This window comes from Hydractinia symbiolongicarpus, chromosome 11 (assembly GCF_029227915.1).
Source record: "Hydractinia symbiolongicarpus strain clone_291-10 chromosome 11, HSymV2.1, whole genome shotgun sequence".
NCBI classification, from domain to species: domain Eukaryota; kingdom Metazoa; phylum Cnidaria; class Hydrozoa; order Anthoathecata; family Hydractiniidae; genus Hydractinia; species Hydractinia symbiolongicarpus.
In genome coordinates, this window is record NC_079885.1 from 5,605,964 (window position 1) to 5,622,495 (window position 16,532).

Sequence of the window (16,532 nt, forward strand, 5' to 3'; positions counted from 1 at the left end):
TTTTTTTTTTTTTTTGCCTTCTCGTGAAATAGAAAGATAAATATAGACGTACGGAGCATGGTGTAGAGTTTTAAGATTATTTTTATTTTGGAAGGGATCCATTTGACTAAAATTGGTAAGGAGACATTCAGAAAAATGTTGCGAATTTTTTTTTATTACTAGGTTAAAAACGTCTAAAAATCTTGATTTATGTAACAAAAATGTATCGCAAAAACGAACGTTTTGAAAGAGCGTTTGACTGAGGGGACTGAAATCTCAGACTTTTCAAGCGCCGGTAAAATCAGGAAAAGTCATCTGGTCGTGGTCGCGGGAAAAGTGGATGGGAAGGGGTTAAGGGAGAGATGTTGGTGGTGTGTAGGTTTCGTTAGGATTAAATATGGTACCCTAAGTAATGATTGAAGTTTTTTCCAAGAATTTCTTTCTTAGAAACTTTTCGTCTTTTTTAGTCTTGCTATAGACTTGTGTAGCTAACTATCCAGGTACAATGCCAGGAGGAAATTTTAAGATTTGGTATTCTGCTTGTGGATCTCAAATGCAAAATTTGCTCGGAGCCAAAATATGTCATTTTATTCAAAATTGTTTTTGTCAGAATAGCCAAATAGTCAGGGCGCTGAGTTCTGAAAAATAAACGAGTTCGTGCAAATTCGGGAGAACTTACAAAAACTTCACCAGATGATACATAAATACTAAGTATAAACGATTTTACTTACTGGCCTTCTTAATTCTACTTGCATATATTCCAAAAACAAAAAATATAAACATGTATGAACGATGTTTTTCTTCGGTCCTTCACCGCCATATTTTTATGAAATCGAATGTTGCAAAACATTCTTTTATTTCCGATCGAATAATTTCACGGGGGTGAATGTAAAATGAATTCATTAACAATACATTTTATTACCTGTTGTTATCAATTTTCAATATTTCATTCTTTTTTTTAAATATATAATGCTTTTGTAAAAGCAGATAGTTTAGATTTTTGTTCTTTCGAAACTAAATATGTTACATTTGAACAAACAACACAAACCCCCGTGTTCTTATTCGTGAGCTAAATGTGGTAACGCGGGAGTTTCTACAGCTGGAGGAGGGATAAAAAACAGGTTGCAATGAATGTGCGAAAGAAAATTTATCGAAAATGAGCTCAAAGAAACCGATGAAACTCGTTCTATCTCCAGCTAAAAAAAGTAAGCAAGAAGTGAAATGTATTATACACAACAACAATTACAAGAAAGAAACAAAGTTAAGAGCATTCACAGAAAAATCAGCCGAAAAAGTGAAAATAGCAAGGTATGTTGCAAGTTTGATTATATTGTTTTATTTTTTAATTTATGGTTTTCATGACTTTATTGTAACAGCGCTATACTTTTGTTTTTTATAGTGAAATTCGAAATGATGAAAATGTCACTGATTTAGTGAGCGGCGATCTTTCCGATTTGAAATTTCATCAGAAATGTTTAGATGCGTATGTCCACCCAAAAACATTAGCTACCATACAAAAGAAAAAAGAAAAAGCTGAAGCAAGCGACGATGAAACGGGATATGTTAACGACATAGAAGAACAACAACCAACTTCAACTATCCGAATGTCACAGAGAAAGAGAGGCAGAACAGGTAAATATTTATCTTAATTTTATAATTTTATGTTGTAATCGTGCACAAACAGGCTATTCTGACTTTTATATTTCTTGTGACTTTTCTAATGTCTGACTGATCTTATTTAAGGTCAATCACTTGCCAAGCAAGATGAGTGCTGTATCTGCCAAAAAAGAAAAACGAGTACAACAGGTAGTGGCTACGAAAAACTCAGCAAGTGTATAACGGAAAGTTCTGCTCTCACGCTACAGACTGCAGCCCTACAAAATGGGGCAAATGATGAGTTGATAGGATATATTTCTGGTCGCGATTGGACGGGAATAGTTGCACTTGAATTGCGATATCATGTAACATGCTATCGAGCTTTCACCAAGCCCGTTAAAACACCTTCTGCAATCACTCAAGTAGACAAAGAGGCATTGCAGCATACTTTCGACTTTGTTGAGCTACATGCTCTAAATAAATGCGAAGTGCTACTACTGAAGGATTTGGTTGACATTTATAACAAGCATTCCGTAAAGGGCGGTATCACCGATCGAACTATGTTGAAATATGTTACGGAACATTTCACCGATGATATCGGAGTTTGGCAACCTCGGTATGGAGGGACATTTATTTTTTCTGAAAAAATACCTAAGGGGCTTATAATTGATGTACGGCGACGGAATCTTATTGATCGTGAAAGCCAAAAGCAACGTGATACTGACATTGAAATTATCAAAATAGCAGCTGAAATAATAAGAGAAGAGATCAGAAACATGCCGTTCACATATCCTATTTGGCCACCGACAGAAAGAAGCATACTATCCGAAAGTACTATCATTCCACCAAAGTTAAATCAATTAATTACATCTATTGTGAGCTCGATACCTCAACCTCACAAACGGAAACAGACAACTATAACTTCGATATGTCAGGACATTATATATAGCGCTTCAAATACTAAGCACAAAACTTCAAAACATGTATTATTATCGCTTTGTACAAAAAGAAAAACGGGCTCGAAAGATTTGGTTAAATGGTTGAACAGATTTGGACATTGCATATCATATGACGAAACTGCATACCTGGAAACATTTTTAGCCAACGAAGAAATAAAAAATCAAATGGTGAAGTTTTATGTACCCTACTCCGTACAACCATCATCATTCATAACATTTGTTTGGGATAACAATGATATAAACCCGGAAACTTTAAGTGGAACGTCGATGCATTGTACCAATGGCATAATAGTTCAATTGAGAAGAGATGATATGGTTGATTTTGATAGCGAACGCATAAATTACGCAAAGCCACCAAGAAGAAGATCGTTCAAATATATACCTGATCAGCTGGAAGAGTACACTACCAAGAAAAGGTGAGTTTCAAAATAAGTATGTAGCAAACTAACAAATGATCAAATTGACGTTATAACGACATTTGTAACGGTGTTTATGTGGTCATTATATAAATAACAACAGTTACGACATTTTTTAGATTCAACCCTATTTCAATGAAAAATGTTCGTCTTGACTCTATCGAAGATCATTTATCAACTTCCGCTTGTATCGAGTCCATATGGGCCTTGTTACGCTTTCAAGCGAAACAAAATAATGTTCCACAGTCAATACCTGCATGGACCGGCTTCAACTATTTGCTTGATGGTGAAGTCACACATCAAACTCATGAAATATCGTATTTACCAGCGATTAATGATTCTCCTACTAAGATGGATGTAGTTATGGAGCTTCTGGTTCAATCGAAAGTAAAAGCTGAAGCATTAGGATTGCTAGAAACAGACGTTGTTCTAGATCAAGCTATATATGCTAAAGCCGTAGAAATTCTTCAAGATCCTGCCAATGTGGAGCTAAAAACTTTCATTTCACTGAGGATGGGAGCATTTCACACTTCGTGTATTTTCATAGCTGTAATTGGTAAGCGGTTCGCCGATGGTGGTTTGCGTGACTTGATTATTGAATCTAACATATTGGGTGAGTGTTCCTTTGTTTATATAAGTCCCATGAATTTGAGAGAAGTGTGAACCCTGCCTACTACCGAGAAATACGTGAGTCCTGTTCTTAATGAAATGGAGTTTCTTGCTTTTAGGTACACGTTCTGTGGAGAGAACTTTGAATGGAAAGCATTACAACCATGCCATACGCACGTTGAAGTACGTTTATGAAGCGCTTTATCGCTTAAAAATTGAACATTTTGAACACTGGTTAGTACAGCATGGTAAAAATCTCAATGACTACATTTTAACGGAGGAGTTCCAAACTTGCTTAAAAGAGGTACAAATATTTAGCTTCTTTTGTTTCTTTGGGCCTTTTTTGACTTTTTAGAGCAGCATGTTTTCAGATGATTATTCCTTTTACTGTTCAGGTTTCATTTCAATCTTTCCAAGATGTGACTGGCCTTGAAGGTCTGTTTGAACTGATGGAAGAGTACGAACGTGATATTAAACAAGCAGGTAAAACAGCATTGTATTGGTTGTCTTTCATGGAGATGATGGACGTGTTGTTTGGATTTATACGAGGTTTAAAAATTGGTAACTGGGAATTGCACCTAGACGCAACACGCCAAATGCTGCCATGGTTTTTTGCATACGACCGTCCCAATTATTCCCGCTATTGTACATTCTATGTCATGGAGATGCTGCGCTTGCCAGAAACACATCCCGGAATATGTGAGGAATTCACGTAAGTCTGATATTTCGTAATGCGTTGGCGACTTGTGGTTTAAACATGTAGCTTTTTGAGAAAATTTATTAAAACTCTTTAGTAACGGAAATTTTGCGGTTAGAAGATCTCCTGGAAAATTCAATAAAGTTCCCAGTGACCAATGCATAGAGCAAACCATTAACAGAGAACAAAAATGTCATGGTGGAATAACTGGATACAGCACTTCTCCTGGGACTATACAAAGATGGGTATTTACTAGCCACACTATTGCAAAATGTATAAGTATCCTCGAAGACATGCTGACAATCAAACAAAAAATGTCACATCCCAAAGAATTAGGTAAATCCAGAATGGAATTCGACGAAGCTTCTGTTCAGAGATGCTACGACACTTTGGTCTCTTGGGGAAGCCCATTTAACAGCCGAGACAGCCTTGTTCAAATTTGTTCTGGTGTGGAAGCTACCACAGTCGTCGAGAAAAACTTACTGGAAGCCCATTCTGTTGGAAAAAAAGAGATGGAAGAATTTGTTGAAAAAAGAATCAAGTCAAATGAAATTTCCTTCTATGATCGAATTAAAAAAAACCGTCTCAAAACGTTTAAGGATGTCGCAGTGAAGAAGGTGTGTAAGGTAAAAGAGAAGAACATTACGATCGCTGCAGAACGAAGTGTGTTTGCAAAGTTGTTAATCATTGCACAAAACCGCAATAATATTTCGATGAAGGAAGTCTTGAGTTACCCTTTGAGTCCAATTCCTTGGGCTCTTGCTCTTCCAGATGGGGGGCTTGTGAAAACAGTCAAGTCTAAGTTGTTGGCGAAAATAGAAGAGGGTATTGACCCAGAAGAATCCTTACCCACGAATTGTTGTACGATTTTTGATGGAATGGTTTTGCTGCAGCAATTGGATGGTATTCCACTCCTCACATTCGGGGATATATCAGAGTTTCTTTTAAAGAGAATCTTGCGGTGTAAGTCTCAAATCATCTACTTCGTTACTGACCAGTACTTCCAGAATTCTGTGAAAGGCTATGAGAGAAGCAGACGTACCGCAGATGGAACACTCCGAGTACGCATCGAACGAAGAGATCAAAAGAAGCCATCTCAGTTGAAGAAGTACATGCGCAACGACGAAAACAAAAAAGAAATCACTCAGTTTTTATTAAACGACTGGTCCAATGAAAGTCGATTTGTAGGTCTACTAGATCGTCGTGAAATTTACTTCAATTGTTTGTCAAAATTTTTCAAAATATATGTCGTCAACGGTCGTGTATGTTGTGAAGAAGAATCGTCCTTAGAAAACCACCAAGAAGAGGCAGACACCAAGGTATTTCTTTGTTGCAACCACGCAAGCGTGACTGGCGTTGATAATGCATGCATCGTAACCGTGGACAGTGACATTGTCATATATGCTGTACATTTTGAAAATAAAATTGGAATCAACATTTATCTACAGATCGGTTCGGGTGGACGGAAACGAATCTTAAGTGTGACCAAAATTCGAGATGCTGTTGGTCCCGCAATTGCAGAGGCTCTTCCAGCTTTCCATGCTTTTACAGGTAATGACTTCACAAGTGCATTTCACGGCATAGGGAAAGTGAAGCCATACAACTTATTGAAAGCTAACGAAATATTTCAAAATGTGTTTGCCAAGCTAGGTAAATCTGCGACATTTGATGTTGACCTCTTTCCACACATTGAGCAATTTGTTTGCAAATTATATGGAGTCAGTGCAACTAACACAGATGACACACGCTACAAAAAGTTCTGTTCGTGTAAACCTACACCTGAGCCGCAACAGCTTCCTCCAACTCGAGATGCACTACTAAATCATTGTAAAAGAGTTTCATATATCACAGCGATAGTTCGAAATTCTTTGGTTGCAAATCCAAACCTACCAAGCCCAAATGGACATGGATGGAATGTCAACGGTGAGAAACTAGAGATCATTTGGCTATTAAGACGACCTGCACCAGATGCTCTATTGGAAATGGTTTCTTGCTCTTGCCGTAAGTCATCATCTTGCGCCAAAGAAACTTGTGTTTGCAGCTCATACGATTTGCCTTGCACAGATTTATGCTCCTGTAACTGTGTTGATCAAGGATCAGACAACGACGAGATAATTCTCGAAAATGATGTTGAAGTCGATAGTTCTGATGACGAAAGTGAGGATGACACAGAAGATGAAGAAACTTTATTTTCAGATTAACATTAATATTCTTGGTTTTTAAGTATATGTTAGATAATAAATTAGTTAGTGTATTTCCTGTCAAATATTCGATATTTTCTCATACAGAGGTTTGGTGACAAGATTTATGCGCATTAATATCATAATTACGGAGCCGAAAGTAACTTCGGCGTTATTGAGTCCCATTTTGTTTTACATTTCGACAAAAAATGCTCACGGCAATATGTTTTCTGTGGGGTTTTATAGTTGTGGCTGTTAGCTTTTTTATGCTGTGACGTCATTTCTAAAAATAGGACAAGCAAGAAAATTCAAGAAGGCCAGTAAATGTTTTTTAAATGCTTTTATATATACGATTGTGCTGTGTAAATATCAGAAGTTCTCCTAAATTTCCCAAAATAAATTAACTCAGCGCCCCGACTAAAATTCTTGTGAATCAACCTAGTCATGTTTGTTGTTTTGGCACCACCCTTTCTTAGTGCTAGATAGATAGCTAGATATAATAGATGTGTGTGATTGTGATATCTGCGTTGCCTCTCGCGCACGCGGAGCTTACATGCCTTCCGACATCGCCTTTGCTTTTATATTTTGTTACGGATCTGTAGGTCATTGTTTAGTAGATCGTAAGATGGACCTGAAAAGTAAACATATGTTTTGAATCATCACACTGGCGCTGCGAGTTTATCTTTGTTAATCCTGACGAATCTCCCTACATACAGGACAATTTTACTTTTTCTACTTCCTTTGTGATATCTAGAACGATATTATTCAATTATTTCTGCTTACCCACTTCGAGAGCTAGCCACAGAGACGTGTTGTGTTTACATTATGGCTAGGGCAGTGGACATCAGTTGTCCTCCACACTTTGATACAAATGGCGACGTTACTAGTCTAGGCACCCGCTGGAAGAGGTGGAGAAATGGGTTTGACCTGTATTTAGTAGCTGCAGGTATTACCGATAACACCCAGAAGAAAGCTCTTCTGTTACACTGTGCGGGTGAAGATTTACGTGAACTTTTTGACACGTTACCTGAGCCAGAGGCCGCAGATGGCCAAAATGATTATGTTAAAGCATGCACTGCATTAGATACATATTTTCTTCCGAAGAAAAACAAACGCTACGAACGTCATGTATTTCGTACATGTGCCCAAAAGGAGTCAGAATCTATCTCACAATATGTCACACGTTTGCGAACACTGGCGAAAACATGTGAGTTCAGAGACATAGATGACGAGATAGTTGATCAAGTTATTGAAAAATGTACATCACGTAAACTCCGAAAACGAGAGTGAGTTAACTTTGGTAAAACTATGCGACATTGCAACAATAATGGAAGCTGCTGATCACCAAGTGGCACAGTATACCAAATCGACCCTTAGTCGCAACCAAGAAGATGAAGATTCTGAGCAAGATGATGTAAATTTTATCTCAAGAAAGATAAAACGCACCGGTCTAAGAAAAAGTGGAATTGCTAAAACACCACCTACAATTCACACAGGACCGTCGCAGAATAATCAACCGTACTGTTACCGGTGTGGTAAAAAAGATCATCGTGCAGACAAATGCATTGTTACAAAAGGAAAGTCTTGTCACAAATGCGGAATACAGGGACATTTTAGCAATGTATGTCGATCAACTAAGGCAACTGTTCGCTATGTCACTGCTGATACCTCCTCCTCGGATGATGATTTTGTGTTAGCCATCGACAATGACCCTAACTGTCCCAACCATAAAAATTCCATGTACCCAGTAGATGTAGATGGACAACGTGTCAATGTGCTCATAGACAGTGGAAGTACCATCAATGTAATCAGCAAAAGCACCCTTAGTGCACTAAAATTAAAGTCACCTATCCTTCCATACCACAAGAAAGTTTTTGCTTTTGGTGCGTCGTCACCGCTCAAAGTTAATGGCTGCATATGGGTTGTCGTTGGTGCTGGAGAGAAAGTCGTGTCTACCAGATTTGTTGTTGTACCACAATCTTCTGTCACCATATTGGGTGTGGAAACTGCTTGCAAATTGGACCTACTCCGAGTTGGCCCAGGTGGAACCATGAACGACAAGGTGAACCACATCTCTACCTCCGAGGACGGTGTATTAAAACAACTGCTTTGCAATTATGGTGACAGGTTTGAGGGCCTTGGAAAACTGAAAGATGTCAACCTCAAAATCCAAATAGATCCCACGGTAACTCCAGTCGCACAGAAAGCCAGACGTCTACCGATCCTAATGCAGCAACAACTGGACATGGAATTAGAAAAACTCTTAGAACTCGGTGTCATCGAGCCCATAGAATCACCACCATCATGGGTTAATCCCCTTGTGATCGTACCTAAGAAAACACCTTCTGATGGCATACGTATGTGTGTTGACATGCGTGTTGCAAACACCGCAGTCATAAGAGAACCGTATCAGATACCAACTCTGGAAGAAGTGCTGCATGAGTTCAACGGGTGCACAGTGTTCACAAAGCTGGACCTGAACAAGGGATACCACCAAATTGCTCTAGACGAGGCTAGCAGAGACCTTACGGCCTTTGCAACACACCGTGGTATATTCAGATTCACAAGGCTGATATATGGAATCGCCTCTGCCGCTGAACAGTATCAACGAGAATTGGAACTTGCACTATCAGGACTATCTAAAGTACGTAACATCTCAGATGATATCATTATTGGTGGCACTAGTAATCAAGATCTACTGGATCGCATGCAATGCGTATTTGAGCGTCTCCAAGAGAAAAATCTCACAGTAAACCTAAAGAAATGCGAGTTTCTGAAGACTGAGCTTATCTACATGGGTCACAAGTTGTCAAAAGATGGAATTGCACCGGATGAGAGGAAAGTACGAGCTATAGCTGACCTCAAACCACCAACTAATGTGAAAGAATTGCAATCCTTTCTCGGCATGGTGACATACTGCTCCAAATTCTTACCACACTTCTCAACTGTGACTGCACCATTGCGTCAACTACTCAGCAAAGACACCAAATGGAGCTGGGGTGATGCGCAACGACAAGCGTTCAATGATCTTAAGATCATGCTGTTATCCAGTGCGACACTTGCTTACTATCAACCTGACGCATACACCGAAATCTTTACTGATGCATCCCCTGTTGGGCTTGGCGCAGTTATAATGCAACGTCAGCCAGATGGTATCTTAAAACCAATTGGATATGCCAGTCGCTCACTACTAAATGCAGAAACAAGATATAGCCAGATTGAAAAGGAGTGCTTGGCTATCCTATTTGCAATAGAGCGGTTTCGAATCTATCTTTATGGTATAGAATTTGTTGTTAAAACCGACCACAAGCCGCTAGTGACAATGTTCTCCCCTCGTAGGAAACAGCTTCCACCACGCATTGAACGCTGGGTTATGAGACTCATGCCATACGCATTCAAGGTTGAGTATCACCCAGGCAGAACCAATGGAGCAGATTACCTGTCACGGTCAAACCCGATGCAAGACAATACACCATCGCACCGAATGACTGAGGAATTTGTCAACTTTATTCAAAGTAAACAACTACCAGTTGCCATACCAAAGAAAGACATTCGTGATGCACAGAATGATGATCCTGCCATTGCCCTCATTAAGAAACACCTTGCATCTGGAACCATTCCAAAATTGGATGTTATTAGAGAGTATTATCCCTCACGTTTGCAACTATCCATTGTCAATGACATTCTCATGTTTGCCAACAAAATTGTCATCCCGCCAACCCTGCGAGAAAGCATCATCTCCATTGCACATGAAGGACATCAGGGACAAGTACGCACAAAACAACGTCTGCGGAAAAAAGTATGGTGGCCACGCATGGGCTCCTCGGTTGAAGCCCACATTAAGTCATGTCATGGATGTCAAGTCACCGCTGGTGCACAAATCAAAACTCCAGTAGTAATGACAGAAATACCTGATTCAGCTTGGTTGATGTTGGGTTGTGACCTTTGCGGTCCGTTCCCTACTGGTGAACACCTGCTAGTATGCATTGACTATTACAGCAGATATCCCGAGGTAGAGATTATCCGCCGAATAACTGCTGCTAATATCGTTGACAAACTTCGTAAAATGTTTTGTCGTTATGGTGCGCCAGAGATAATAGTGACCGACAATGGACCACAATTCCGGAGCAATACAGATTTCGCTACTTTGATGAAAGAATTTGGGGTGGAGCACCGCAAAGTTACCCCATATCATCCTGAGGCAAATGGTGAGGTTGAAAGGTTCAACAGAAATCTGAAGAAAACCATCCAAGCTGCAATTGCTGAAAATCAGAACTGGCGAACTGCCCTCCAGAATTACCTATTAGCATACCGTACCACACCGCACGCAACCACTGGTGCCACTCCTGCAGAGCTTCTGTTTAACAGACCGGTTAAAGACAAGCTACCAGCCTCAACCACAAGTTCCAAAAACACCATGTCTGTCGTTAAAAACCGAGACCGCATCCAAAAAGAGAGAATCGCGAAATATGCAGACAAACGCAACAATGCTCGCAGTCATGTCATCCAACCTGGGCAAAAGGTTCTCGTGGCCAATCAGTCAACACATCGCAACAAATTTACCCCTAGATGGCGCGATGAACCTTGTACTGTTACTGCTGTAAAAGGAAATGCAATTTTCATTGAAGACGGTACAAAAACTATGATGCGCACTTCCTCTCACGTCAAACCCTACTTCATGCGAAATAACCAGCGGTCAAATAAACGACATCTTCAACAACCGACAGTGACAACCGATTCTGCAACAGAAAGCTCTGATGACGATTTTGACCTGCCACCAACTGTAAACGACCCTGGGAACAAAACCGACTTGACGTCATCTGATGATACCGTTGTCACAGAAAGCCCATCCAGTGACGAGACCATTGCGTATGGCGAGGAAGAGGTGAATGATGAAGAACTCTTCGTTCCAAATAGAAACACACGTACTCGAAACGTTAAACCACCACCTCGTTTCAAAGATTTCGTTACTGCGTAACTACGAACACATGAACTCAACTAGCCAGTTGTTGTGCTTTGCTGGTGCACATAGTCTTATGTTGATATTTAATTCTACTAGGAACCATTTTGTTAAGTTGGGAGAGATTGATATCTGCGTTGCCTCTCGCGCACGCGGAGCTTACATGCCTTCCGACATCGCCTTTGCTTTTATATTTTGTTACGGATCTGTAGGTCATTGTTTAGTAGATCGTAAGATGGACCTGAAAAGTAAACATATGTTTTGAATCATCACAGTGATTTTTACATGACGAGCTAACATTACAAATATCGAGGGATATACCCTGTCTTTTATTTCGAGAAGGGGCCATGACTTACATGGGGATCCCCAGAGTATTTAATGCTCATTTTGAGCTACACACACCCTATTAGGTTTTGCGCTTTACTAGACAACTCCCTGCAACATCAAGAGGCCCACCAGTGTGCCATCTCCCCAATGTCCCTTACATGGCTTGGGTTAACCCGGAGCTATGGTAACGTTTACTTGTCCATATTGAATCACCACCAACGGGAATTGAACCCTGGTCTCCCGCACAAAGTACCAGAGTAAAATAACTACTAAACTATGGTGCCTTGCTTGCCCACACTTACGCTCCTGGGTCCTTAATTGGCTGTCCCCAGCTCTCTAGGTTTGGAGAACCTCATGCATGATTAGTTGGGTAGTTGAATGGAAAAGTCAACACCACAAACCATATTATATACTTTTACATTTGTAGTTGTGATAAACTTTAAACACATGTTATTTCCATTCCAAACTCAATTTAAATTTTGATCTTCACCATGACAATATAAAAAGAGTTCAATCATGCTTGTCACCAAAAAACTTGACATGTAACCTGCCTATTAGACCTTACAGCCTTACCATTCATATAACATAACATATCCATAAACAGTGTACACAAATTTGATGATAGTTATTTAGAATGTTCACTATATTCAAGAGATCATGGTATCACTTAATGTTGGGCTTTCTTTCTGGTTGCTGTGCTGCATGTGCATCGGTGTGTGGAAAGTTTGCTTTTGGAGATATTGAATTGTTTAGAAATTATACTGCCTTTACTTTCCTGGGTAATATATTTGATGGGGTTATTGTAACTGTAAGTATTTCTGTTGCTTCCAGTAAAAAAACAAAAATTAGTATATTTTGCTGGGGAATTGTTTGGCGAATGACACAAAGAAATGAATTTTTATGTCTAAGTGTAAAGAAGTAAGTTTTCACAGAATCCAGCCTTTTCAGGGGGTAAATGTACCTATTTTCTTTAATCTTTATAACTGTTTAAGGCTCCATGTAATGCTGATAATGCAGGTTCTAAAACAGCTTTGTGCACAAAAAAGCGCATGTGGAGGAAAAATATTGCATAACTATGAAATAAAAATAAATTGGCTTGTAAAGAAATATTTTTTACTGAAGCAAATGATAAATTTTTTGACGAAAATAATGATTAAATATATTTTTTATTTCTTTAAAAAGAAAATATTTTGCTAAGTACGTTGCTTTGAGTCAGTAAAAGACACCTCGTCACTTAGCATCATTATTAATTTCTCCCTTGTGAGACAAAAGAGGTTTGAATTCGTGTGGCTGTAGCTTTGTAAAGTCTTTTTCATGAAGAGAATTATCCGATTCTATGTTTTCTAAGTTATAATTTTCGTCATTATTACAAGACGTCTTATCAACGAGCAATGTAAACAGTAAGTAAACAAACTTTTAGAAGGTGTGCTGCTGAGCTCATGGACTTTCTGCACGATGTGACGTATCAGTCTTTTTCAGGAGAGGCGTGTTTAAAGAACTACGTGGACATAAATTTCTTTTGCCTGGCCCCTTCACCGTTGGTAACCAAGTCTTACACAAGAAATCTAGCCATGCGGGTCTTAACTAATGCGGAGGTGACGCCGACTGAGCACGGATGAAGCAAGTCTGCAAAACTGCACTTGCAGGCGGAATAGACATTTTATCATGGATTTAATTGTAAATAATTTCTTCATTTGACAAAATAATTGGAAAACATAGCGGATCCGAATTTAATGGATTTTTTCCCTGTAAATACGAAACCAACAGGCAGTATAATTTTTTTTCTGTAAAAATTTTGATAAAGTGTAGCTGAACTTTCTGAATGAATTTTGAAGTTTTATTTAAGCCACGTAGATGAAGATTTTTTCAAATTTGCAAAAATAAACATGAAATATAAAAATGACAGTATAGTCTGCATACTGTTTCAGACATTAAGTTAAGATTGAGAGAGTCACTATACCAGTAGACGCTCGATCATTGTGTTCCCCGACTTTTTTACCGCAAAATGAATGCACAACTAAAATAACCTCGGAGCCTGTATCACAGCCGTAACATTCTTTGCACATGCGTTTTACATCACACGCATTACTTGATTTACACGTGCGAATCATTGCACACCTACTCAAATATTCCTGAAAAAGACTGACGTATGCTTATTTATTCGGACCTAGTCCTCTCGACTTTACGCGACCTTGCAAATTTATTTAAAATTGAAGATGTTTACAGATGCGATTAAGTTATAAATAAAGATTTTTAACGATTGTAATTCTTAATTATTCTGACATATTTATGTATTGTCTTATCAAAATACCATTTTTTTCAAATATTTTTTTTCACCAGAGTGCCCCTTTAAGGTAGTGCTTTTATATGTTTATGTTTTTGTAAAGTCGAGATTATTAGTAGTCAGCAATTATCAGGTTAATTGTGGCAATTAAGTAACTAGTATTTTTAGGCCTTTTCCATGGGCTTTATCAGTTTACAATAAAATGGCTCTTCATCCCCCAAAAAGTCAAATTTAGTGCATCAGCAAGTTTGATATGTTTGTGTTTCACAACATTTTGGGATGTCAATAAAATAAAGCCGTGGGGCTTATCTCAGTTGTTTTTTATGATTTATACAAATCTGTTAAACATTTGTTAAACAAAAATACATATATATATAGTGGCCATACACTAAATACATATAGTCTTGTTTTCTGGAAGGGCTATTTTGATCAACTTAAGATTTTCCTGCAAAAAACGAAAACGGTTAACAACTCAGTTGCAATACAGAATAGTTTTTCCCCTGACCTTATGGTATAAAATTTATTAATCCTGCTATGCTAGACACAGAATTTTATTCTTTTATACTATTCAGGTTTCATTTTGTTTATTAAATACATGTTAACGTACATTTAGATAGCAATTCGAGTCTCGATGTTTTCACTCTTGTTAATTTTTAACATGACGATGTGGACATTGTTTACAAAAGCTCTTGCATATTCTGTGTCAACTATTGAAGTAACCGTCTGTAACACAGCAGCCAATTTCTTTGTTTCGGTAAGTTAATATTATAACTTTAATGCTGTTTTAACCTACATGTTTTTGCTTACTTATGAATGCTGAAAATAGAAGGAATAGAAGAAAAAAATCAAGCATAAGTTAGGTTAATTGTTTGAAATTTTATAAAATTTTTAGAAATTTACCACACGAAAATGGGAAATGCTTGAATCTTTAGAAAGATGTGAAAAATGATAAACATTAGCGTAATTTAAGCTGAGATTAAGAAACAGTTTGCTTATAAAAAACAAGTGTTTGTCAGTATTTTTACAATATTTAAAATTAAAAAGTGCAAATTAGTCATGTTTATTCGTACATTCGTGCAAAAAACGTTTATAAAGTGTGCAATATTTATATGAGCGAAAATGTTTTAATTCTTTATTATGCTGGTTAGAAGAAATAGAGTGATATCTTGTTGGAAACCATTTATTTTAATTTTTGTTGTAGGGAACCTGATATACCCAAAATAAGTTTGTTTTAACTCGGTTAAAATTGTAAAAAGAAGTCGATGCAGCTCGAAAAAATCACGTCTTTGATTACGACTTTTACACTGCAAAATTGTTGCAGAATATGATGTTGTACTTGCAGGCAAAAAAAAATTACGAAAATTTGAATATTAGAGAAAATGCACTTGAATTTCTGCCCTAAATTAAAGAAAATTTTTTACTGTATTTGAAAATATTAAAAAATATTTGTTCTGAAATGGCATTTTTACAGTGCACAAAAATCGATATCTTTATTATCAATTTTTAGCATGTATTTTTTGTTTACTTCACGAAATTTTGTCTTATTTGGAAAATAATTTTTTTGTACAAATCTTCTCCTCTCTAAAAAAGCACTAAATACTGCAAAATGATGTTGCAAATAATAATTTTGCAAGTACATTTCACAGAACAGTGCAAAAAGTAAAGCTAGTTGATAGAAAAATCATTCCATTAAGGTCCTTGTATTAAATCCCAAAAATTAATTTTCTATAAAATCGAATATACCAAACTAAATTCCGCGAAACTTATCTTTTCAAGGACCCATAATCATGTCAGAAAGTCCCACAAAAAATTAATAGCCTTCAGTGTCATTTGGCCAATGTAAAACTGATGCATATCCTCTAACAGAAATTTAAAGCACTTAAGTTTTTTTATGCTATTTGCTAATAAGGAGAGTGATAATTTATTACAATATTCTCCTTAGCATCGTTAGTTTTGAAACACTCGTTTTATAGGCATGGCTTGGTGTGATATTATTTGGCGAGAGGTTATCTCTCACTTGGTGGCTAGGTTCATGCTTCATTATTGCAGGGCTGTCACTTATCCACTCTTCTTCAAGAACACAATATGATGTAAAGGATTCGAAGGTGTCGTAACTTGTTATTGCAGTTTCTATACACGATGAGAATTGTAGTTGTTCGAATGATATGCAAAAAATTGGTAACCTTTCAGGAATAAATTACCTGCTTTTGCTAAATGGTCAGAAGATGTATGGTAAATTTCGGGCTGATCAGAAATAACTCTATGAGTAAGCAAGGATGATTTGCAGTTGACTCAATTCATCAAAAAACAGTTTTGTAGATGATATAAACTCTATATTGTATGTTTTTTTAATTTGTGGTACCCTTGTTAAAATGAACATATCAATAGTGGAAAGAGAAACTAATTTTTAGTGTATACATGCTGTCTTCGTTGCTGGATCCCATGAAGGCATGCTGTCTTCATGGGATCCAGCAACGACGCAAAAAGTTTACTGCCTTACCAATAATAATTTCACGAGCAAAACA

At 37.6% G+C, this 16,532-nt stretch overlaps 3 protein-coding genes across 6 annotated transcripts; all 3 read left to right on the forward strand.

Moving 5' to 3' along the window:
- Window positions 1–87: 87 nt before the first annotated feature.
- Window positions 88–6,764, forward strand: LOC130614156 (uncharacterized). The gene is made up of 7 exons (XM_057435564.1): window positions 88–1,287; window positions 1,379–1,611; window positions 1,723–2,950; window positions 3,070–3,563; window positions 3,679–3,863; window positions 3,955–4,271; window positions 4,354–6,764. The coding sequence occupies exons 1-7, from the start codon at window positions 1,136–1,138 to the stop codon at window positions 6,455–6,457; spliced, it is 4,713 nt and encodes a 1,570-aa protein (XP_057291547.1). The 5' UTR covers window positions 88–1,135; the 3' UTR covers window positions 6,458–6,764.
- Window positions 6,765–7,763: 999 nt separating this feature from the next.
- Window positions 7,764–11,414, forward strand: LOC130614496 (uncharacterized protein K02A2.6-like). Its single transcript, XM_057435924.1, has one exon. The coding sequence runs from the start codon at window positions 7,764–7,766 to the stop codon at window positions 11,412–11,414; it is 3,651 nt and encodes a 1,216-aa protein (XP_057291907.1).
- Window positions 11,415–11,612: 198 nt separating this feature from the next.
- LOC130614165 (transmembrane protein 42-like) lies at window positions 11,613–16,411 on the forward strand. 4 transcript variants are annotated; one of them, XM_057435575.1, is made up of 4 exons: window positions 11,613–12,531; window positions 14,621–14,761; window positions 15,981–16,112; window positions 16,198–16,411. In XM_057435575.1, the coding sequence occupies exons 1-4, from the start codon at window positions 12,358–12,360 to the stop codon at window positions 16,201–16,203; spliced, it is 453 nt and encodes a 150-aa protein (XP_057291558.1). In that variant the 5' UTR covers window positions 11,613–12,357; the 3' UTR covers window positions 16,204–16,411. The 4 variants fall into 4 exon arrangements, with proteins under 4 accessions (XP_057291558.1, XP_057291559.1, XP_057291557.1 ...); XM_057435576.1 differs by having other exon boundaries at window positions 11,622–12,435; window positions 15,981–16,411; XM_057435574.1 differs by having other exon boundaries at window positions 11,658–12,531; window positions 15,981–16,411.
- The last annotated feature ends 121 nt before the right edge of the window (window positions 16,412–16,532 follow it).

What these genes read in the sequence shown, in the direction of transcription:
- LOC130614496 (XM_057435924.1), top strand. Translation starts at nt 7,764, where the DNA reads ATGGAAGCTGCTGATCACCAAGTGGCACAGTATACCAAATCGACCCTT.
- LOC130614165 (XM_057435574.1), top strand. Translation starts at nt 12,358, where the DNA reads ATGTTCACTATATTCAAGAGATCATGGTATCACTTAATGTTGGGCTTT. An exon ending in TTGATGGGGTTATTGTAACT is followed by an intron (nt 12,532 to 14,620) that starts GTAAGTATTTCT and finishes ACGTACATTTAG; the next exon opens with ATAGCAATTCGAGTCTCGAT. An exon ending in CAGCCAATTTCTTTGTTTCG is followed by an intron (nt 14,762 to 15,980) that starts GTAAGTTAATAT and finishes CTCGTTTTATAG; the next exon opens with GCATGGCTTGGTGTGATATT.
- LOC130614156 (XM_057435564.1), top strand. Translation starts at nt 1,136, where the DNA reads ATGAGCTCAAAGAAACCGATGAAACTCGTTCTATCTCCAGCTAAAAAA. An exon ending in TCCAAACTTGCTTAAAAGAG is followed by an intron (nt 3,864 to 3,954) that starts GTACAAATATTT and finishes TTTACTGTTCAG; the next exon opens with GTTTCATTTCAATCTTTCCA. An exon ending in GGAATATGTGAGGAATTCAC is followed by an intron (nt 4,272 to 4,353) that starts GTAAGTCTGATA and finishes AAAACTCTTTAG; the next exon opens with TAACGGAAATTTTGCGGTTA.